Here is a 23,092-nt window from a genome sequence, read left to right as displayed (position 1 = left end):
TCTGGACTGATGACAAGTTATCCTTCGTAACACATAAAAAATCTGACTAAGAAGCTAAGATCCAAGATTGTTTTTTATATAGAAATAAATCATGCCTTAGTATGACAAATAGGAGAAAGATTGTTCAAACAAAACTTCTCCCTGTATTGGATTTTAGTGATATTGCTTACATGCATGCGGCAACCTCTGCTTTAAAACCCTTGGACACAGTCTACCATCCAGCAATACATTTTATCACAGGGGACAATTTTAGGACTCATTGCAGTCTGTATAAAAATGTGGGATGGACCTCTCTGTCTGTAAGAAGAGAGCCGCATTCTCTTTTATTTATTTACAAAGCAATTTTACAGAAACTCCCTCTATATGTAACATCATTAATTAAGATAAGAATCACAAGTTACCAAACCCGTTCATAGGAATGGATAACACTAGAGATTTGGGAAAATCTGCGTTTTGTTTTTTGACCCTAATTTGTGGAACAATCTGCAGAGTTCACTGCAGTTGGATGTGCTGGTGCCACTCAGTCAGTTAAAATGATTGATTGAGGATCTCTATGTAATTGAATGTGATTGCTTTTATTAAATGTTTATTTTTGTTTATTGTGCTGAATTATTGTTTTATACACACGTGTATGTTTTAATAGTCTGTTTTTTTTGTAATGTGTACAGGGCTCTCGTGAAATAGAGTTTTAATCTCAATGTGACTCCTTGATTAAATAAAGGTTAAATAAAACACAAATCGGTGCCTTTTGTAAAAAGCACACATTCAGATACAATATACATTCGTTGTTCAGACACATCACAACAGTGAAATAAATAATGCATCTATCTTAAACATAGCAAGGCTTATCATTGGTTAAATGAGGGGTTTACGCCAGAATAATATTGAACATGTGTGATTTGAATAGCCCAACTTTTGAAATTGTGGATAAAAAAAATCTTCGCCTCCAAGAACTGTAGAGTGCTGCACTAAAGATCAAATCATCACCCGTTCTGCTATCGTCATGTAGGGTCTTGCGGAGTAGCATAAAAAAAGGAATTTCGGGTAGCTAGCTATAAAGTGGTTTCACAACCATAGAGAATTGTAGAGGCCTCTAGTGGCCAAAAGACGTTTGAGTACGGGCAGCGCCATTGAGGGCTTCCACCATTTTAATGTAGTTAACCGGGTGAGACTTTCAACTTCATTCCCTCTTGGTGGGGTCATCAGGAGGGATCAGCTAATCGTGAAGAAGAAAATATACTACTTTAAAATGGAGATTGCCAGCGCCATTGAGGCAATGATTTCACAGACGCTAGAAGATCAGATACAAAAAGGAGTCCTCTATCTATCTCTATGTTTACAACAGCAGGCAGACTTGCACACCAGCTGTGTCGGCCTCTGAACAATGGTTGTTTCACATAACAAAATGCGCGAATCGCAGGTTGTAAGGTGAGATACTTGGGGTTAGTAAAATTATCACAGCCCTTTAATTGCCACTCGTTACCTCGAATTATTCATCTGGTTCGGGTCAGCCTTGTGAAATGCAAGGTGTAAAGTTAGCTTGATAGCTAGCTTATTCAAAACAATGACATTACTGTTAGCAGCTAATTTACTGCTGTGCTAACACCTGACTTGTGCAATACTTACAATGACACCACCCGAGATAAAAAATAAATAAAAACTTGCCAACCTGACGTGGATTCAATAGGAATGTAATACATCTTAATTTATCCATTTGCTTGCAGGTTATTAATTTTAACGCACTGGCATTACGTTCATCAAATTGCATTTAGATGTCTAAAGCTTTAGATAAGTCTAATTATGTAATCAAATCAGAGCCAACCCCTTTCTACAATTTAAATCAGACATGTTTTCTGCTCTTTGCATTTTAACTGCGCTCACTGATTAATTAGACTAGTTGAAAGACAACGCCATCCATCATATTGTGACCGAGGCAAGAGCCTTATGAGGACTCTTAGTACGCCTGTGTAATATAGCCCCATCCTATTAGTCTGTTGCCTAGCGTCGTGTTTAAGACTACCATGCTAGTTCTCTTTTCTCCTGCTGAATAATCCTAATGGTTTTGTTATAGTTGTGCCTCACAGGCTATGTATGGCATGCCTCCTGTTATGCTGTCAATTGTTTGTGGTTTCTCTGTGTGTGTCTCAGCTCTCAGAGGATCCAGTCAGTTAACACCAATGCAGAGCGTACCCTGGAGGGCTTCAAGGCCCATGCAGTCTTCCAGGAGATCAACAAGAAGCTGGAGGAGGTAAATTCATTCATTACTGTGTGCTATCTGTTTCAGGTGTCATGTATTGCAGTTTACACTACAAACCCACATCCCGTTTTCACATGAAAATGCTTAGACCTCTTTTTTTGATCCTTTTCACAGAAAAGGTCACAAAAATATTGTGACCTCTGACCATTTCCTCCACAGTACAGCCATAGAATGAGGGTTCATTTTTTAGGTTGTTTTCAATAAAACATTACAATACGTTCGATTTGGCTGCTGGCGGCCAAGTAGACCCCCAGCTATATGTAATTTTAAAGAATTTGGCAGTACATTCAACCTGCCTCACAACCGCAGACCACGTGTAACCGCTCTAGCCCAGGACCTCCACATCCGTCTAATTCACCTGTGGGATCGTCTGAGAAGAAGCAGTGCTGAGGAGTATTTCTGTCTATAAAAAATAATAATTCTGCCTGGCTCCCCAGTGAGTAAACCTGGTCCCAAGTGGGTTGGCCTATGCTTTCCCAGGCCCACCCATGGCTGTGCCCCATCCCAGTCATGTGAAATCCAAAGATTAGGGCCAAATGAATTTATTTCAATTGAATTAATTCCTTCTATGAACCGTAACTTAGTAAAGTATTTGAAATTGTTGGATGTTGAGTTTGTTTTTGTTCAATATGCATGCTTTTCATGATTAGTAAACATCAATAATCATGTCATTTCACATATGTGAAGGTACCTATCCATTTGACATGTACAGTGCCTTGCGAAAGTATTCGGCCCCCTTGAACTTTGCGACCTTTTGCCACATTTCAGGTTTCAAACAAAGATATAAAACTGTATTTTTTTGTGAAGAATCAACAACAAGTGGGACACAATCATGAAGTGGAACGACATTTATTGGATATTTCAAACTTTTTTAACAAATCAAAAACTGAAATTGGGCGTGCAAAATTATTCAGCCCCCTTAAGTTAATACTTTGTAGTGCCACCTTTTGCTGCGATTACAGCTGTAAGTCGCTTGGGGTATGTCTCTATCAGTTTTGCACATCGAGAGAGTGAAATTTTTTCCCATTCCTCCTTGCAAAACAGCTCGAGCTCAGTGAGGTTGGATGGAGAGCATTTGTGAACAGCAGTTTTCAGTTCTTTCCACAGATTCTCGATTGGATTCAGGTCTGGACTTTGACTTGGCCATTCTAACACCTGGATATGTTTATTTTTGAACCATTCCATTGTAGATTTTGCTTTATGTTTTGGATCATTGTCTTGTTGGAAGACAAATCTCCGTCCCAGTCTCAGGTCTTTTGCAGACTCCATCAGGTTTTCTTCCAGAATGGTCCTGTATTTGGCTCCATCCATCTTCCCATCAATTTTAACCATCTTCCCTGTCCCTGCTGAAGAAAAGCAGGCCCAAACCATGATGCTGCCACCACCATGTTTGACAGTGGGGATGGTGTGTTCAGCTGTGTTGCTTTTACGCCAAACATAACGTTTTGCATTGTTGCCAAAAAGTTCAATTTTGGTTTCATCTGACCAGAGCACCTTCTTCCACATGTTTGGTGTGTCTCCCAGGTGGCTTGTGGCAAACTTTAAACAACACTTTTTATGGATATCTTTAAGAAATGGCTTTCTTCTTGCCACTCTTCCATAAAGGCCAGATTTGTGCAATATACGACTGATTGTTGTCCTATGGACAGAGTCTCCCACCTCAGCTGTAGATCTCTGCAGTTCATCCAGAGTGATCATGGGCCTCTTGGCTGCATCTCTGATCAGTCTTCTGAAAGTTTAGAGGGACGGCCAGGTCTTGGTAGATTTGCAGTGGTCTGATACTCCTTCCATTTCAATATTATCGCTTGCACAGTGCTCCTTGGGATGTTTAAAACTTGGGAAATCTTTTTGTATCCAAATCCGGCTTTAAACTTCTTCACAACAGTATCTCGGACCTGCCTGGTGTGTTCCTTGTTCTTCATGATGCTCTCTGCGCTTTTAACGGACCTCTGAGACTATCACAGTGCAGGTGCATTTATACGGAGACTTGATTACACACAGGTGGATTGTATTTATCATCATTAGTCATTTAGGTCAACATTGGATCATTCAGAGATCCTCACTGAACTTCTGGAGAGAGTTTGCTGCACTGAAAGTAAAGGGGCTGAATAATTTTGCACGCCCAATTTTTCAGTTTTTGATTTGTTAAAAAAGTTTGAAATATCCAATAAATGTCGTTCCACTTCATGATTGTGTCCCACTTGTTGTTGATTCTTCACAAAAAAATAGTTTTATATCTTTATGTTTGAAGCCTGAAATGTGGCAAAAGGTCACAAAGTTCAAGGGGGCCGAATACTTTCGCAAGGCACTGTAGCTAGTTAAGCAAACATCATTTAGCTTGCTTCATCAGAGATTACAGAAGATTGCAAAGGAAAAGATTATCAGCTAACAGTACCACGGCAAATGCTCCCTTCTGCTGTAAAACAGGCAGAGCCCACAAAAGATGAGAAATTAACCTAAACCACTCATAGTTGTCAGGTGTAGTTCACTTTTTTATTTTCTATTGCTAATTGTTTCAGATGGACTACATATTTATTCATTGGATGGTTCTCCCATTGATCAGGTTCCCACCTAAAAATATCTGGGCATTTGGATTGACAAAGATAATGTTTAAAAACATATGGATGAGCTATTTAACAAGATAAGATTTAAAGGGTGCTTCTTTTTTAGAAATGGATCTTGACTCCTTAAATAGCAGGAAGCAGATTGTACAGCCAGCATTCCTGCCAGTTCTTCATTATGGTGACACAATTTACCAGATTGCAGCAGAAAGAGACCCTGGTCTCAATGGTGACTCAATGTTTAAATAAAGTGTAAAAAAAAATTATATATACAATTAATGGTGGCCAATATTGAGAGATATCATAAGGCTACCCTCACATATCTGATCATGAAAGACATGCAGTTACTTGCTGTATAACTGATGATCTAAATGTGCGCCATTGATTTGCATAGAAGAATCAGAAATGTGTAGGTCTGGCCATGCTCTTTAAGAGGTGATGATATTACAACCAAATAGTTCAAATGTATTTAAGTTCCTTGAAAACGGCACTCAGTTGTCAATGGTTTAAGCAGAGCTGTGGGTCTCCTTGCTCACAAGCGGGCAAATCGAACACGCTACACCTTATTGTGACGTTACATTGAAAATGACCTATTGATCCTACATGAAGAAGATTAACCATTTCCGTTCCTATAGACTCTTTCGACTTTGACTGTAGCACACTTGGATTCATTCCCGGAAACAGGCGTTTTCCCTCGTCATACAATAACCAGGTTTTCATCCATGTCGGATAAAAAAAATGTCATGACAGGCCTGATGTTGACAAAACACAATATGCTAGACACGGTGGGATATTTTTCTGTCAGTGCAATTAATTATGCGAGAAATGCGTTTATGTGCAAATATTGATATAAAACCCTACCGAACTAAACTTGAAGTCACGTGATGACATGTTGTGTGGTCTTCCCACTACCACTCATCGGGAAAGCATGCAGTTTATTAGGCTACATATGAAATAAGTTATGATGAACTTCACAGGGTGGTGAAAGTGCAAGGCAATGAGCTTGATGCTCCTTTCCAATAAATATCGAGGGTCTTATTCTGGTGACATGATCTTCGATGCTTGGCTGCCATATGACAAAATAATATTGCTCTTTTGTCCATAATAATCTCATCATGGATGTTATACTTGCGCTCTAGCCAACAGTGCTCTTGGCTAGAGCGCATGTGCGGATACCGGAGTGGGCACACTTGCTATAAAACGCAACAGAGTTGAAAATGTGATGGAAACCCATTTTAACTAGTATTTTTTTATTCAGTACATGGGAATTTTCTCACAAAAGGTATTTTTTATGTGCACTACATCATCAAGCACAGTCTCATCTGCAACAAGTCAATTTGATGGAAACAAATCTCTGGTGGGAAAATGCACATATAGTTTTTTTTTGCGGATTTTAGAATACTCTCAATCTGTCACCAATTGGATGGAAATCTAGCTCATGATATAAGTTGTTATGCTGTTTGAATCAATCAGATAAATGGTTATGCACTCTAAAGTTGTGTGTTCATTTGCAGCTGCTCTGCTTCTGACCTCACTACTATAAACATCACAAGCTGGATGATGACAGAACTCTCTCTCCCTCTGTCACTCTTTCACTTTTCTCTTTTTCTCTTTCTCTCTTTTCTCTCTCTCTTTCTCTCTCTCGCCTTAACTCAGCCTAGCCAGCAGTGAACAGCAGTCTGTTAGGTCCAAAATACACGACTAGATGTCTATTACACATAGAGTACCAGTCAAAGGTTTGGACACACCTACTTATACACATGGAATCAAGTAGTAACCAAAAAAAGTGTTAAACAAATCCAAATATATTTTATATTTGAGATTCTTCAAAGTAGCCACCCCTTTGCCTTGATAACAGCTTTGCATTCTCTCAACCAGCTTCATGAGGTAGTCATCTGGAATGCTTTTCCAACAGTCTTGAAGGAGTACCCACATATGCTGAGCACTTGTTGGCTGCTTTTCCTTCACTCTGCGGTCCAACTCATCCCAAACCATCTCAATTGGGTCAGGTGATTGTGGAGGCCAAGTCATCTGATCCATCACCCTCGTTGGTCAAATAGCCTTTACACAGCCTGGATGTGTGTTTTGGGTCGTTGTCCCACTAATTGTCCCACTAATTGCAAACCAGATGGGATGGCGTATCGCTGCAGAATGCTGTGGTAGCCATGCTGGTTAAGATTGCCTTGAATTGTAAATAAATCACAGACACCAGAACCATCACACCTCCTCCTTCATGCTTCACGGTGGGAACCATACATGCAGACATCATCCGTTCACCTACTCTGCGTCTCACAAAGACACGTGTTGTATCCAAAAATCTCACATTTCGACTCATCAGACCAAAGGACTGATTTTCACCGGTCTAATGTCCATTGCTCGTGTTTCTTGGCCCAAACCAGTCTCTTCTTCCTATTGGTGTCCTTTAACAGTGGTTTATTTGCAGCAATTCAACCGTGAAGGCCTGATTCACGCAGTCTCCTCTGAACAGTTGATGTTGAGATGTGTCTGTTAATTGAACTCTGAAGCATTTATTTGGCTTGCGATTTCTGAGGCTGGTAACTCTAATGAACAATTCCTCTGCAGCAGAGGTAACTTTGGGTCTTCCTTTCCTGTGGCGGTCCTCATGAGAGCCAGTTTCATCATAGTGCTTGCTGGTTTTTGCAAATGCACTTGAAGAAACTTTTAAAGTTCTTGAAATGTTCTGTATTGACTGACCTTCATGTCTTAAAGTAATGATGGATTGTTGTTTTTGTTTGCTTATTTGAGCTGTTCTTGTCATAATATGGACTTGGTCTTTTACCAAATAGGGCTATCTTCTGTGTACCACCCCTACCATGTCACAACACTACTGATTGACTGAAATACAGTAAGAAGGAAAGAAATTCCACAAATTAACTTCTAACAAGGCACACCTGTTAATTGAAATGCATTCCATGTGCTGGTTGAGAGAATGCCAAGAGAGGGCAAAGCTGTCATCAAGGAAATGGTGGCTACTTTGAAAAATATAAAAAATACACTTTTTTTGTGTTACTACATGATTCCATATGTGTTATTTCATAGTTTTGATGTCTTTACTATTATTCTACAATGTAGAAAATAGTAAAAATAAAGAAAAACCCTGGAATGAGTAGGTGTGTCAACTTTTGACTAGTACTGTATATAGACAGGATTAAATGTAACTAAACTAGTCTGCAACTCTTTTGACTCTGGATGTGTGACATCATCTCCACTCAAGGAGGTTTTCCTCTGTTGTCCTACTTTTAGATTTTCCATCCTTGTGTAAGTCTGTCTGGCAACAGTGGTGCGGTGCTCTCTGGTTCCCATTAGAATCTCTCTCTGTGTTTTGGCATTATGTTATTCCACTGCTATGTATCTGATTATCCACAGAATAATACAATATTACAGGAAAAAAAAAATCCTTGTTAAACATGTTCAGAAAATAGTTGTCCAGTAGCCTAATTGATCGTTAATGTAAGAGTAGCATGTCTGTGTTTTCAGTGTCTGTGTTTTCAGTGTCTGTGTTTTCAGTGAATTATTTGTTATTTTATTGATTTTATAAAGCACATGGCTAAAAAAGATTGTTTAACTGGATGTGAAATGTTTTGTTTAGGTGAATAAGATTTTTTTTGTGTGTCCTTCGTCTTTGGACATGACGATATAAACAGCTTTTGTTATTGATGAACACAGTACTTATTATCCTAATTGTTATGACTACCTTGTATTTCTCTGTAGGATGGGGAGTCATTTGTGAAGAAGATTGGAGGGGTGTTTTCCTTTAAGGTGAAGGATGGTCCGGATGGTCAGGAAGCGACCTGGATAGTGGACGTGAAGAATGGCACGGGTTGCGTTCACAATGACACAGGTAAGAACAGCAAGGGCCGCATCCACAACGACAGGTCAGAATTAGCGGTTTGGTCCACATTGAGAGTGAGAATGTAAATTAGCTGAATTCACAAAGAAACGTGTGGAGGGGAAATATCTAGTTGTATTTTCACAGGTTGTATCATGATTTTTGTGGTTTTCAATTTACAGTATTTTATGATCAATAAACAAGTATTTTTTTCTCTCTCGCTGTAATTCTCTCATCCTTCATCTACCCTTCCTCTCCTTCGACCCCTTTCTAGCAAAGAAAGCAGACTGCACCATTTCCATGTCAGATGCAGACCTGCTGGCCTTGATGACGGGGAAAATGAACCCACAGACAGTAAGTATTGGCCTTGATTTGAGGGAGTTAATACTCTGTATTTCAGTCAGTCTCATGGTTATAACCTTGCACATGAACGTCACCAGGACCTGACTTTTGGGGCTTTAGCCCAAATGATTTTGGGTCAGCCCCGAAACTTTTGCTCTGCTGCGATGGTGTAAAAAAATAAAAAAATGGTTGTCAACTGAATGCACCATTTAGTTTGTAGAGCTGTGGTAACGGGAAACTCCCGAAGTCATTCAACCATTATAAATAAGGGTGTAGTGCTGCTGGTGAGCAGCGGAGGGACGTTCTGCCACTTCTCAGAATGGTGTGGTGTCTCTTAAGATCACTTCATGATTAATTAGTTTTCTACACAGCAAACCGACTATAATAGCATAGATAATGTCAGGTTACTGTTAGACCAAAAACACCATGTCATTTCTTATGACAATTTAGGATGATTGTGCTGAAATGTTGCTTTTCTTCTCTCGTGTACTCTGAGTCCACCATAGGTCAGTCAATGGTTAATTGTGAAATAAGGTATGCTAGGTAACAAGCTTCACTGATTGACTGACTTCATCGACACAGTCTAGACTCTTGCTATGGGGCCCAGCAGATCTTTATTATCCTGGTCCCAGACCCGTTTGTGCTGTTTGTCATGACAACCACCATATATAGGACTTGGCCGGACAGCAGAAACAGATCTGGGAACAGGTTAAGTCTTCATGGCTCCTTTAGAAGTGGCTTCCTTCTTCCTTGGCCCCCATGCACACCTGTTTGTCCATCCATTAAAGGGACCTGGGGGGGAAACGCAAAGGTATTTGTATTTAATATGGATCCCCATTAGTTCCTGCCAAGGCAGCAGCTACTCTTCCTGGGGTCCAGCAAAAGTAAGGCAGTTTATACAATTTTTTAAATCATTACATTCACAGATTTCACAACACCCTGTGTGCCCTCAGGCCCCTACTCCACCACTACCACATATCTACAGTACAAAATCCATGTGTGTGTATGTTATCGTGTGTGTATGCATATGTCTGTGACTATGTTTGTGTTGCTTCACAGTCCCTGCTGTTCCATAAGGTGTATTTTTTTTAATCTGTTTTTAAAAAAATCAAATTTTACTGATTGCATCGATTACTTGATGTGGAATAGAGTTCCATGTAGTCATGGCTCTATATAGTACTGTGCATAGAACTCCCATAGTCTGTCATCGAGTTGGGGACTGTGAAGAGACCTCTTGTGGGGTGTCCGAGCTGTGCGCCAGTAGTTTAAACAGACAGCTCGGTACGTTCAACATGTCAATACCTCTCATAAATACAAGCAGTGATGAAGTCAATCTCTCCTCCACTTTCAGGCAGGAGAGATTGACATGCATATTATTATTAGCTCTCTGTGTACATCCAAGGGCCAGCCACGCTGCCATGTTCTGAGCCAATTGCAAGTCCCTTTTTGTGGCACCTGACCACATGACTGACCAGTAGTCCAGGTGCGACAAAACTGTGGCCTGTAGGACCTGCCTTGTTGATAGTGTTGTTAAGAAGGTAGAAACTAGGGCCTATAGGAGGACCTGCCTTGTTGATAGTGTTGTTAAGAAGGTAGAAACTAGGGCCTGTAGGAGGACCTGCCTTGTTGATAGTGTTGTTAAGAAGGTAGAAACTAGAGCCTGTAGGACCTGCCTTGTTGATAGTGTTGTTAAGAAGGTAGAAACTAGAGCCTGTAGGACCTGCCTTGTTGATAGTGTTGGTAAGAAGGTAGAAACTAGAGCCTGTAGGACCTGCCTTGTTGATAGTGTTGTTAAGAAGGTAGAAACTAGAGCCTGTAGGACCTGCCTTGTTGATAGTGTTGTTAAGAAGGTAGAAACTAGAGCCTGAAGGACCTGCCTTGTTGATAGTGTTGTTAAGAAGGTAGAAACTAGAGCCTGTAGGACCTGCCTTGTTGATAGTGCTGTTAAGAAGGTAGAAACTAGAGCCTGTAGGACCTGCCTTGTTGATAGTGTTGTTAAGAAGGCTGAGCATCGCTTTATTATGGACACACTTCTCCACATTCTTAGCTACTGTTAAATTAATATGTCTTGACCATGACAGTTTACAATCCAGGGTAACTCTAAGCAGTTTAGTCATCTCAACATGCTCCATTTCCACATTATTTATTACAAGATTTAGTTGAGGTTTATGGTTTAGTGAATGTTTTGTCCCAAATACAATGCTTTTAGTTTTAGAAATATTTAGGACTAACTTATTCCTTGCAGTCCACTCTGAAACTAACTGCAACTCTTTAAATGTTGCAGTAATATCAGTCGCTGTAGTAGCTGACATGAATAGTGTTGAGTCATCGCATACAGACACAAAATAACACCCTCTGTTCTACTGGGTTCCCAGAGGAACAGACAGGGCATTAGCCTCCTGACAAGTGCTCAACTTAAAAGAGCCTATTACCCTTATTGTTTCGGTAAATGTTCTGTAATAAAAAATAATGGGTTCAATATGAGTAAGACTGCGGTCAACGTCTGGTTAATGTCCGTGTTATTTTACTTTTAATTTGCTCGGCGTGTAGGTATGTGTTATTGAGTGGAATTTGCAAACTCAGCTCTTATTTTGTGTTGCCTTGCGCTCTATGTATGGTCAGTTCATAGTGACCTTCATTGTACAATGATGTCATACTTGTTGACCTTATAACTAGAAGTACTATTCTCTATTATTATTTTCCAGAAGGTTGTTTTGACCATGAGTCTTTCTTCTTCTATGCTCGGTTTATACAAAGCCTCTTTTATAACAGAAGATATGTGTCTTTGGAACTAAGGACACCTTCAAGGCTTCTGTTACCATGTGTCCGTTGAGTTCTGTACTCGCTTTAGTTTCTTTTCATACAAATTTAAAGACTCAGTCATGATTTCCATCCTACAAGCGGAATGTGGGGGACAGAGTCACTGTGCCACTGTTGACTGCCACACATGACACAGTCAGTCCCCAGCCCTCCTTTAAGCCCATCTGGTCTGTAGAGCCTCCTCTTCCTACTCCTCCTCCTGCTGTCCCACTTTCCACTCTGACATGAATCTTTCCACTTTAACTCTTTAAACCAGGCAGGAGCACACACTACTGGAGTGAAACACAGAATCAGGAATCATTTCCATTCGTGTTGTTTTCCAGCCAGCTCAAGAATAATATTTCCCTGCTTTGTTGACTGCAGGGGGATTTACTTTCCACAAAATGGAGGGGCTGCACTTTGACGAAGGGGCTGCACTTTGACAAAGAATAGTTTGGAGAGATGAATTGTGTGTGCAAGATACAGTTGAAGTCGGGAGTTTACATACACTTAGGTTGGAGTCATTAAAACCTGTTTTTCAACCACTCCACAAATTTCTTGTTAAAAAACTATGGTTTTGGCAAGTCGGTTAGGACATCTACTTTGTGCATGACACAAGTCATTTTTCAATCAATTGTTTACAGACAGATTATTTCACTTAACTCACTGTGTCACAATTTCAGTGGGTCAGAAGTTTACATACACTAAGTTGACTGTGCCTTTAAACCGCTTGGAAAATTGGTTTCTAAATGGCTTTAGAAGCTTCTGATAGGCTAATTGACATCATTTGAGTCAATTGGAGATGTACCTGTGGATGTATTTCAAGGCCTACCTTAAAACTCAGTGCCTCTTTGCTTGACATCATGGGAAAATCAAAAGAAATCAGCCAAGACCTCAGAAAGATAATTGTAGACCTGCGCAAGTCTGGTTCATCCTTGGGAGCAATTTCCAAATGCCTGAAGGTACCACGTTCATCTGTACAAACAATCGTACGCAAGTATAAACACCATGGGACCATGCAGCCGTCATACCGCTCAGGAAGGAGACGCGTTCTGTCTACTAGAGGTGAAGGTACTTTGGTGCAAAAAGTGCAAATCAATCCCAGAACAACAGCAAAGTACCTTGTGAAGATGCTGGAGGAAACATGTGCAAAGGTATCTATATCCACAGTAAAACGAGTCCTATATCGACATAACCTGAAAGGCCGCTCGGCAAGGAAGAAACCACTGCTCCAAAACTGCCATAAAAAAGCCAGACTGGTTTGCAACTGCACATGGAGACAAAGATCGTAGTTGTTTGAGAAATGTCCTCTGGTCTGATGAAACAAAAATAGAACTGTTTGGCCGTAATGACTATCATTATGTTTGGAGGAAAAAGGGGATGGCTTGCAAGTCAAAGAACACCATCCCAACCGTGAAGCATGGGGGTGGCAGCATCATGTTGTTTGGGTGCTTTGCTGCAGGAGGGACTGATGCACTTCACAAAATAGATGGCATCATGATGAGGGAAAATTATGTGGATATATTGAAGCAACATCTCAAGACATCAGTCAGGAAGTTAAAGCTTGGTCGCAAATGGGTCTTCCAAATGGACAATGACCCCAAGCATACTTGCAAAGTCAAGGTATTGGAGTGGCCATCACAAAGCCCTGACCTCAAACACATAGAAAATGTGTGGGCAGAACTGAAAAAGCGTCTGCGAGCAAGGAGGCCTATAAACCTGACTCAGTTACAACCGCTCTGTCAGGAGGAATGGGCCAAAATTCACCCAACTTATTGTGGGAAGCTTGTGGAAGCCTACCTGAAATGTTTGACCCAAGTTAAACAATTTAAAGGCAATGCAACCAAATACAAATTGAGTGTATTTTAACTTCTGACCCACTGAGAATGTAATGAAAGAAATAAAAGCTGAAATAATTCTCTGTACTATTATTCTGACATTTCACATTCTTAAAATAAAGTGGTGATCCTAACTGACCTAAGGCAGGGAATTTTTACCAGGATTAAATATCAGGAATTGTGAAAACTGAGTTAAAATGTATTTGGCTAAGGTGTATGTAAACTTCCGACTTCAACTGTATATATTTTTTCTGTGTAGGTCGGGGGATCTCTACTGAGCTAACATATGAAATTGTAAATGTAAATGTTCATACCCTGGATCATTTGGCTAATTGATTTAGAATATTAGGACCCCTTTAGGTATAACATTCACAGTACCAGTCAATGTTTGGACACACCTACTCATTCCAGAGTTTTTCTTTATTTTTTACCATTTTCTACGTTGTAGAATAATAGTAAAGACAAACTATGAAATAATGCAATAGGTATCTTGTAGTAACCAAAAGTGTTAAACAAACCAAAATATATTTTATAATTGAGATTCTTCAATATAGCCACTCTTTGCCTTGACTACAGCGTTGCACTCTCTTGGCCTTCTCTCAACCAGCTTCATGCGGTAAGTCACCTGGAATGCATTTCAATTAATAGGTGTGCCTTGTTAATTTGTGGAATTTCTTTCCTTCTTAATGTGTTTAAGCCAGTCAGTTGTGTTGAGGTAGAGGTGGTGTATATAGAAGATAGCCCTATTTGGTAATTGACCAAGTCCATATTATGGCAAGAACAGCTCAAATAAGTAAAGAGAAACGACAGTCCCTCATTACTTTAAGACATGAAGGTCAGTCAATCTGGAAAATTTCAATAACTTTTGAAAGTTTCTTCAAGTGCAGTCGCAAAAAACATCAAGCACTATGATGAAACTGGCTCTCATGAGGACCACCACAGGAAAGGAAGACCCAGAGTTACCTCTACTGCAGAGGAATTGTTCATTACTTTACCTTAGATTGTGAAGCATTTATTTGGGCTGCACAGTTCAAGTAACAGACACGTCTCAACATCAACTTTTCAGAGACTGCGTGAATCAGGCCTTCATGGTCGAATTGCTGCAAAGAAACCACTGTTAAAGGACACCAATAAGAAGAAGAGACATGCTCGGGCCAAGAAACACAAGCAATGGACATTAGACCGATGAAAATATGTCCTTTGGTCTGATGAGTCAAAATTTGAGACTATCATTTGTTTTTCAGCAGGACAATGAACCAAAACACACCTCCAGCCTGTGTAAGGGCTATTTGACCAAGAAGGAGGGTGATGGTGCTGCATCAGATGACCTGGCCCCCACAATCACCTCAATCCAATTGAGATGGTTTGGGATGAGTTGGACCGCAGAGTGAAGGAAAAGCAGCCAACAAGTGCTCAGCATATCTGGGTACTCCTTCAAGACTGTTGGAAAAGCATTCCAGGTAACTACCTCATGAAGCTGGTTGAGAGAATGCAAAGGCTGTCATCAAGGCAAAGGTTGGCTACTTTGAGGACACTCAAATATAAAATATATTTTGATTTGTTTAACTCTTTTGTTTTGGTTACTACTTGATTCCATATGTTATTTGATAGTTATATGTCCTCACTATTATTCTACAATGTAGAAAATAGTGCAAATAAAGGAAAACCCTTGAATGAGTAAGTGTGTCTAAAATGTTGACTGGTACTGTATATATATTTATTTTTTATGTATTTAAGTTCACATAGAAATGCATTGAATACCACATTCATAAATAGCAAAAAACGACAGTATTAAAATAAATCATGTTTTGAAGTGTCTGTCCTATCTGTAGGAGATATAAGAAAGCTCAGGAAATATCCTTGTTTTTTTGGACACATTTAACCGCTTATTTTTGTTGCCACAAAACTACCTCCGTATTTCCATTAATTTGTATGGGTTACCATCAGACGAGTCCTGTGCCACTTGTGGGTGAACACCATCGGGTTTGTGAGTCATCTTTCCATTGTGTTCATATTAGTTTGTAAGCCAAACCGTTCGGACTCTACAGACATTTCCGTGAGAAGACCGATTTTCAGGATGTCTCATGATCTGACAAACACCGCTGTAGCTCGGTCACCTTCCACCGCAGATGCGGAAGGCCGATGCGGAAGGCCGATGCGGAAGGCCGATGTGGGCCGATGCGGAAGGCCGACATAGCTGAAAACTGTAGTTCTGATTAAAGAAGCAATAAAACTGCCCTTCTTTTGACTAGTTGAGCACCGGGTCCTCCCACTCCTGTTTCTATTCTGGTTAGAGCCAGTTGGCGCTGTTCTGTGAAGGGTGTATTTACGAGATCGATTTACAAGATCTTCAGTTTCTCAGAACAAGAATAGACTGACGAGTTCCAGAAGAAAGTCCTTTGTTTCTGGCCATTTTGAGCCTGTAATCGAACCCACAAATGTTGATGCTCCAGATACTCAACTACTCTAAAGAAGGCTAGTTTTATTGCTTCTTATATCAGAACAACCGTTTTCAGCTGTGTTAACATAATTGCAAAAGGGTTTTCTAATGATCAATTAGCCTTTTAAAATGATAAACTTGGATTAGCTAACACAACGTGCCATTGGAACACAGGAGTGATGGTTGCCGATAATGGGCCTCTGTAAAATGCGCCTCTGTAAAAATCTGCCGTTTCCAGCTACAATAGTCATTTGCAACATTAACAATGTCTGCGCTGTATTTCTGATACATTTCGCAGGGTCTCCAGGAAATCACAGACTGCAAAAAGATAACCAGCCACGTCACGGACACCGACGTCACGCTTCCAGACAAACTACACACCTTCTTTGTCCGCTTTGAGGATCATATAGTGCCACCGTCGCAGTCCGCTAACAAGGACTGTGGCCTCTCCTTCTCCGTGGCCGACGTAAGACATTTAAACGTGTTAACCCTCAAAAGGCTGCTGGCCCAGACGGCCTCCCTAGCCGTGTCCTAAGAGTATGCGCAGACCAGCTGGCTGGTGTGTTTACGCACACATTCAATCGCTCCCTATCCCAGTCTGTCGTCCCCACATGCTTCAAGATGGCTACCATTGTTCCTGTACCCAAGAAGGCAAAGATAACTGAACTAAATTACTACTGCCCCGTAGCACTCACTTCTGTCATCATGAAGTGCTTTGAGAGGCTAGTCAAAGATCATATCACCCCGACCTTACCCGCCACCCTAGACCCACTTCAGTTTGCATACCGCCCCAACCGGTCCACAGACGATGCAATCGCCATCACACTGGTGCTTCAACAAATGTAAATGTCATATTATGTAAATGTCATATTTCAGTTTTTTTTTATACATTTGCAAAAATGTCTCAACCTTTTTTTGCTTTGTCATTATGGGGTATTGTGTGTGTGTGTATTGATGAGGGGGAAAAAACTATTTGATCCGTTTTAGAATAAGGATGTAACGTTACAAAATGTGAAAAAGTTAAGGGGTCAGAATACTTTCTGAATGCACTGTATAGTTTTTTTCTGTGCTCGAGGGCAACGGTGTCTAAATGGAATTTGTATTTGTGGTCCTGACAACTGGACCTTTTTTGGAACACCATTATTTTTGTCTTAGAGATTTACTGTCAGGGCAAGTTTCTCCCTCTCTCTCTGTTCTGGTTCTAATGACTGACTCTCTCTTCTGATCCTCAGGCATTCTTCCAAGGCAAGCTGAAGATCACAGGGAACATGGGAATGGCCATGAAGCTCCAGAGTCTGCAGCTCCAGCCAGGCAAAGCCAAGCTGTGAGGTAGAACCTGGGGTGAGGCAGAGGTTATCGCCCTAACGCTGGTCTAGGATCAGTGCTTCATATCACAATCCTAACCTTAACCACTAGGGGTTACAACAACAAACCTGGTCCAAGACCTGCACTAAGGGGTAATTTCTACATTTTCTGTAGCTCAACAGCAGCCCCCACCATCCAGCTAGTAGTGTGAGGTGTGGGGGGGGGGGGGGGGCGCACTGTAGGAGGAAACGATGGTAGTAGAGATGGAATGATGGATGGAGAGAAATACTGTTTTCAACATCTACCTCTCTTTCTCTGACCCCCTGTCTTTTTCTAATATATTAAGGACCAGAACACATTAGACTAGAGATATACCATAGGGGTGTAGTCTACTCTCTCCAACTGTGTAATTTTATATTTATTCAAACTGATTTATTATGACTCACAGAATATGTTTGTATGATGTCATTAATTGAATCATGCCCCTCCTTCGATTTCTGACCTTTTTCCTCTTAAGTTTCATGTGTGTATTGGTAATGGAAATACAATTGCTCTTGACAATTGGGACAGGATGAATCATGTCTTGTATGGTCTCAGAGCTGTGCTACACAGTAATTTCTCCCTATTCAGCCTTTGAGAGATGAATGGATAAAACAGTGAAGTGCCTCTCAGGTGTGGAATATTCCCTGGTGTCATGAACAAGTGTAAAAACATTGATACTGTCTCATAATATCAGCTTCATAATATCTAAAACAGGACTGAATGGATGGACCACTGAATGTTACATTTACATTTGAGTCATTTAGCAGACACTCTTATCCAGAGTGACTTACAGTAAGTAGTGAGTGCATACATTTCCCTACTCTGTTACTGTGTTACTTTCAGCCATGTTGTTATGACTCTGACCATCTGACCCACTGATGATGCTAAAGTGATTTCTACTAAATAAACTCTCTTACTAATAAACACTGAAATAAGTTTGATTCTCCCTCTTTAGAATTGGTCTACTCCTAGATAGGCATGACAGGTTAGAGGGGGATAGATAGAGGGAGCTACTGATTACAAAGTTGCATAATTCCAACCAACTGGGGCCATGCATAGTCCGTAGAATCTTTTTGGACTACCGCTGACCCCGTTTTCTAGGGGCCGAGGGAGGCAGTCTTTCTCTTTTATGGTTCCATGGTCATGGTAGATTTATGTTGAGGAAGGGGTAACCTAACGTAGCAGGAGTAAAATAAACGCCTGAAACTAGATCCACTACATACTGGTCTTGACGAGAAGGAAAGAAACTGTCAGGGGAGGTCCTCTTCCACACTGTTCAACCAATCCAGTAAATGTGGAGGAGGAGTTAAGATGGAGTGTTGCCTTGTTAACGTCCAAAACATCCATAGGCTCTTTACATTTCCCCTGAAAACTGGAATATCCGGTTGTTGGGGACGCACGCGGTAGAGGTTAAGGAAGGGGAAACATTGATCAGATGTCTTAAAGTAAAGATTCACCAATTGAATGTTATGTTATTTTTGTGCATCTCTGAGCGATGTTCTATCGATTCCCTGGGTCCTTTCATGTTTTCATGCCGTTGAAGCAGGGTGAAATTTGTCTGGCATGACGTAGCATTAAGATTAAGCCGCTCTCACTACACTGGAAGTTAATAGGGATACGCCTTTTAGATCGCCAAAACATCTATCATACATGTCAGATTTAAATACTGGCTGATGTCATAACGCGGGAGCTTGTCTTCTCTCAAATGAGAGCCATTGATTATATTTTTGCGATATTCCTACCTAGAGAAATGTGTGATTTAACATAGGGTCTAATGTATAACTATTTGTCTGACTCTTCAGTCCAGGGTGCATTGCGTGGTGGTGTTGCGAATGTCAGTCTCCACTCTGTGAGGAACATCGATCAGCAGGTTGAACATGGTGAGATTGGCGGTTTTACAGCTAACTACTTCACATGCTGATATTGACTTTGGTATTATTGTGTGTAGCCTTGTTTGCTAGTTAGCTACGTAGCTAGCGAGCCAGCCAACCAGCCAGCCCATAGAGAGAGCATTGCATTGTGGAATTGTGGTCGATTTGAGCTGCAACTGATTTCCACAACACTTTTCCCATGTTGCTACCAACCTTATTATAACATTTGTTCACAGAAATATTATTCTCAAATATTAGTGTTATGTAACACTGTAAATCATAGGAATGTGGTTTTGGGGGAATTTTTCCTTTTATGGCGACCTCTCGGGTTTATTGTGTGAACAGCGGCGATGTGTTGGCAGGAAATAGACAGAAGTTAGTCTCAGGATGTGCAGGCTGGAGGTTTGTCATGCCAGACTCCAAAGTCAAAACGTTTGTAGATATTTGTCGTACAGGAACACTGAAAATCAGCTAAATTCCATGTCTATTGGAATTTTAAAAAGTATCTGTCTACTTTCTGCCTAACACCGGTTATTGAGAGTTTGTTTTCTAGATAGACTCCTGTGCCAGTCAGGGTTGAAACTCAAAAATGTACAAAGGCATTGTATGAAGGAGCTTTCACACCATTTGTTCAGTTTCCTTTAATTTCGTCTGATGTCACCTAGCCTGGAGGCAGGCAGTTCTTGATCATTGGGGTCATCCTGCCCTACTGCTCTGAGGGTTCTGCTCTCTCTAACAAACCCCATTGACCTGGTTCCTGGTTCTATACACTGCCACACTTTAGTTTTTATTTTGTAAATGTGAGCAACAGAGCATAAGAGAGAGTGTGATTACAAAAAAAATCTGTTAACGAGCTTTGACCCATATTCCACTACGTACTGCAGAACTGACCTGGCTCTGGCCTGATTTTCTCTCACCGGTCTCTTCTGGGTCCAGCTCTCTTTAGTTGGACTAAAGAGTTGCGAAACTCACTTAGTATAAATACCAAATCAATGGCTGTTTTTAGGACTGTCAAATGTTTTATAAAGTATTTAGCCTTTTAAGGGACTACATTATTTATAATGAGGAATACCTGGAGAAAATCTGACCTCCCTTCAGGGAAATATATTTTTTACCCTACCCTCCATGAACGCTTGAAAAAAAAAACGTGACCCTCCCCTATACCCAAAATAATAATTGAAACATAAAGTGGAGAGCGGAGAACATGCTTAATGTTTACCCTCACTCTTAAGAGACCAGAGCCTTAGATATGCAATTTTAGAAACTGTTCTTCATTTTGGAAGCATTACATGGCAAAGTAGCCAGAAAGTTGTGGATTCGTCGACTACTGCGGACAAGGGTAGGGGTGAAAATATATCAATTTTAATAAAAGCAGTGCATGAATCTATCATCTTATTTGCGGTCTGTGAAAAACGAGCATTTTATGAATGCATTTCATGCAATTCTACATAATTTCACATGACTGTAGACAACAGAATCTTTTTTAATACCACAACAGAGCAACACTGGAGACGTTTAGATTTTTTACAGGCTATTGTTAAAAAAGAGGATAGTCAAAGTTTGGAACAGTGCTGAAGTTGTCTATCAACTGTAAAAATGTAGCCCAACAGAACCCGTGACAACTGAAGCATCATCATTGAATTCCAGAAAAAGACATTTGTTGTTTTAACACAGCAGCCGCATATCATCTACATACACTTGTAACTTTTTTGAATTTGGGAAACTATAATTTTCAAATGTATGTTATTCCATGATATTGTTGTTACAAAATACATTTGTGTTGACTTTCTGGCTTGCTCCTGACTGATTTAGAGTTAGTATGTTGTAGTAGCCTGTTGAAATGTCAAACGTCAATTGATAGTGACAGAATAAAACATTACTTCCCAAGCACCCATGCGCTGTCCATCTCTGCAGTTGTCGCTTCATAGTAATGTCAGTTATGTAAATTACTAGAATATGGCTTATTGTGAGGTCAATAACTCTGATAAGTAGCTTTGTTATGGGCAATGAAACATATTGTTTATTAAAATAAATTATAGCAGTAGCAAGCTTACCTCCGGTCCTCCTTCCCATTTTCACGCTGTCCCTCTCAAACTGGACAGGACATCAGTAGGCCTAGTCCGCGCGCACAGATATTTCATTCTTTTGACAAATGTTTTTTGTATTGTTTGAAGAAGCTTTTGACTCACCTCCTGAAGTGCCTCCGTACACAGCACAGTCATTGGTTAGGCAGCACAAAAAGGTTTACATCAGCAAGAGCAGGGCAGGCCAGGGCTCATGATTGGGAATGCTTTTCCATTGCGGTGTGTAATGCAGTGTAGCCTAGTTTTATATACACCATCTCAGCAGCACAAAAGATTTGGGAAGGAAGAATATTTTCTTAGGAATATAACTTTGCTTTTTGCTTCTCCCAGCATGCTCTTCATATAGTCTATAGCCTGTAGTATAGGCTATGGATCATTTGATTGAGACTACACTAGGCACACATCGAGATACTATAATAACCAACTAATTCTCAATCCCTGAGCAATACGACAATCAGTTACAGATTTCAAGACCCTGCCCTAGACTAAAAATAATAATAATACTAAACCCCCACCCCCCCCTGAGTGAAATTGATAAAGCATGGCCCTTTAGGTACAGTAACAATTGTGTACATTTTGACCGCTCCCTGAAGAGGGCTGTTTTTCTAGGCAGGGAGTGTGTAAAATGTTTTGTAACATTCATTTTTCAGGGTTAACTATAACCCACCTGTTTTTGAAATTGTTTTGATATTTTGTTTGAGTGATTAGGAAAATATGAAATGAAAAACAGCTTACTTTTCTCTTTCATTTTTAGAAAAGTTGTGAAGTGGTGTTGGACAACAATTAAATATTTAAAATGTCAACTTTTAAGTACTCAAACATTTCTATTATCGTATTTGCATAAACAATGCTACTTTAATATTGTTTACTGTTTTAAATGTAGTAATTACAGATGCCCACACCAAAATGTAAATCTGTGTGGACAGGTGAATATTAGGAAATGTTAAGTATGTAGAGTGTGACCTCCTATAGCAATTATAGTATGTGGTATAAGGTTATTATTCAGATTTATGGTAGTCGTGACCACTAGTCCCATTCTATGTAATGTTCCATATCCATGAGATTTGAAAGGATATTGTGTATATATTATGTTTATTTAATAGATGTATAAAACGTGTTTTAATAAGCATGGGTGTAATTTCTCAGTCATCTAGTTTGCCTATTCAGTGCTCTTGAATAGAGAGACTTTGAAAGAGTGAAATGTAAACAGACTAACAAGAATGAACTGGCCTTTTTGTGCTCCAAATTGAAACTCCAACCTCTTTGTTCACTCTTGAATCACATACTTTACTTTTCAAGTGTTTTTTTTATTGTAAATTCTCCCTGTAACATTGTACCAATAAATAAGAGGCTAGCTATGTCTAGTTGGTGTAGGCCGTCAATGTAAACAAGAGTTTGTTTTTAACTGACTTGCCTAGTTAAATAAAGGTTACATATGCTTGTAGAATGTAAAAAGGAGAAATCGCCTTTTAACATAAAGATGGATGGTACATTTTTGAGCCAAATTGCCTTCTTGAAGATTTGTTGTAGGGGGTTATCAGATTACCCCTAATTATCATCTTAATATTATAATTTTTATTTAAATGTAGCCTTTATTTAACTAGGCAAGCCAGTTAAGAACAAATTATTATTTACAATGACGGCCTACCCTGGCCAAACCCTAACCCGGACGACGATGGGCCAATTGTTCTCCGCCCTATGAC

The 23,092-nt window shown here is 40.1% G+C and overlaps 1 protein-coding gene across 1 annotated transcript; it reads left to right on the top strand.

Annotated features, from left to right (window-relative positions):
* The first annotated feature begins 997 nt into the window (after positions 1 to 997).
* On the top strand, positions 998 to 18,370 carry LOC139410253 (sterol carrier protein 2-like). Its single transcript, XM_071155725.1, has 5 exons — positions 998 to 1,428; positions 2,149 to 2,248; positions 8,551 to 8,680; positions 8,943 to 9,022; positions 17,320 to 18,370. Exons 1-5 carry the CDS (start codon positions 1,385 to 1,387, stop codon positions 17,413 to 17,415), a joined length of 450 nt encoding a protein of 149 aa, XP_071011826.1. The 5' UTR covers positions 998 to 1,384; the 3' UTR covers positions 17,416 to 18,370.
* Positions 18,371 to 23,092: the final 4,722 nt, after the last annotated feature.

Source organism: Oncorhynchus clarkii, chromosome 5 (assembly GCF_045791955.1).
Source record: "Oncorhynchus clarkii lewisi isolate Uvic-CL-2024 chromosome 5, UVic_Ocla_1.0, whole genome shotgun sequence".
In the NCBI taxonomy this organism is placed as follows: domain Eukaryota; kingdom Metazoa; phylum Chordata; class Actinopteri; order Salmoniformes; family Salmonidae; genus Oncorhynchus; species Oncorhynchus clarkii.
The sequence above is the reverse complement of the archived record's forward strand: the minus strand, read 5'-3'. Positions and strand labels throughout refer to the sequence as shown.

Coding starts and splice junctions, on each gene's coding strand:
- LOC139410253 (XM_071155725.1), top strand. CDS start 1,385: ATGGTTGTTTCACATAACAAAATGCGCGAATCGCAGGTTGTAAG. Junction 2,249..8,550: donor TCAACAAGAAGCTGGAGGAG/GTAAATTCATTC, acceptor ATTTCTCTGTAG/GATGGGGAGTCATTTGTGAA. Junction 8,681..8,942: donor TTGCGTTCACAATGACACAG/GTAAGAACAGCA, acceptor ACCCCTTTCTAG/CAAAGAAAGCAGACTGCACC.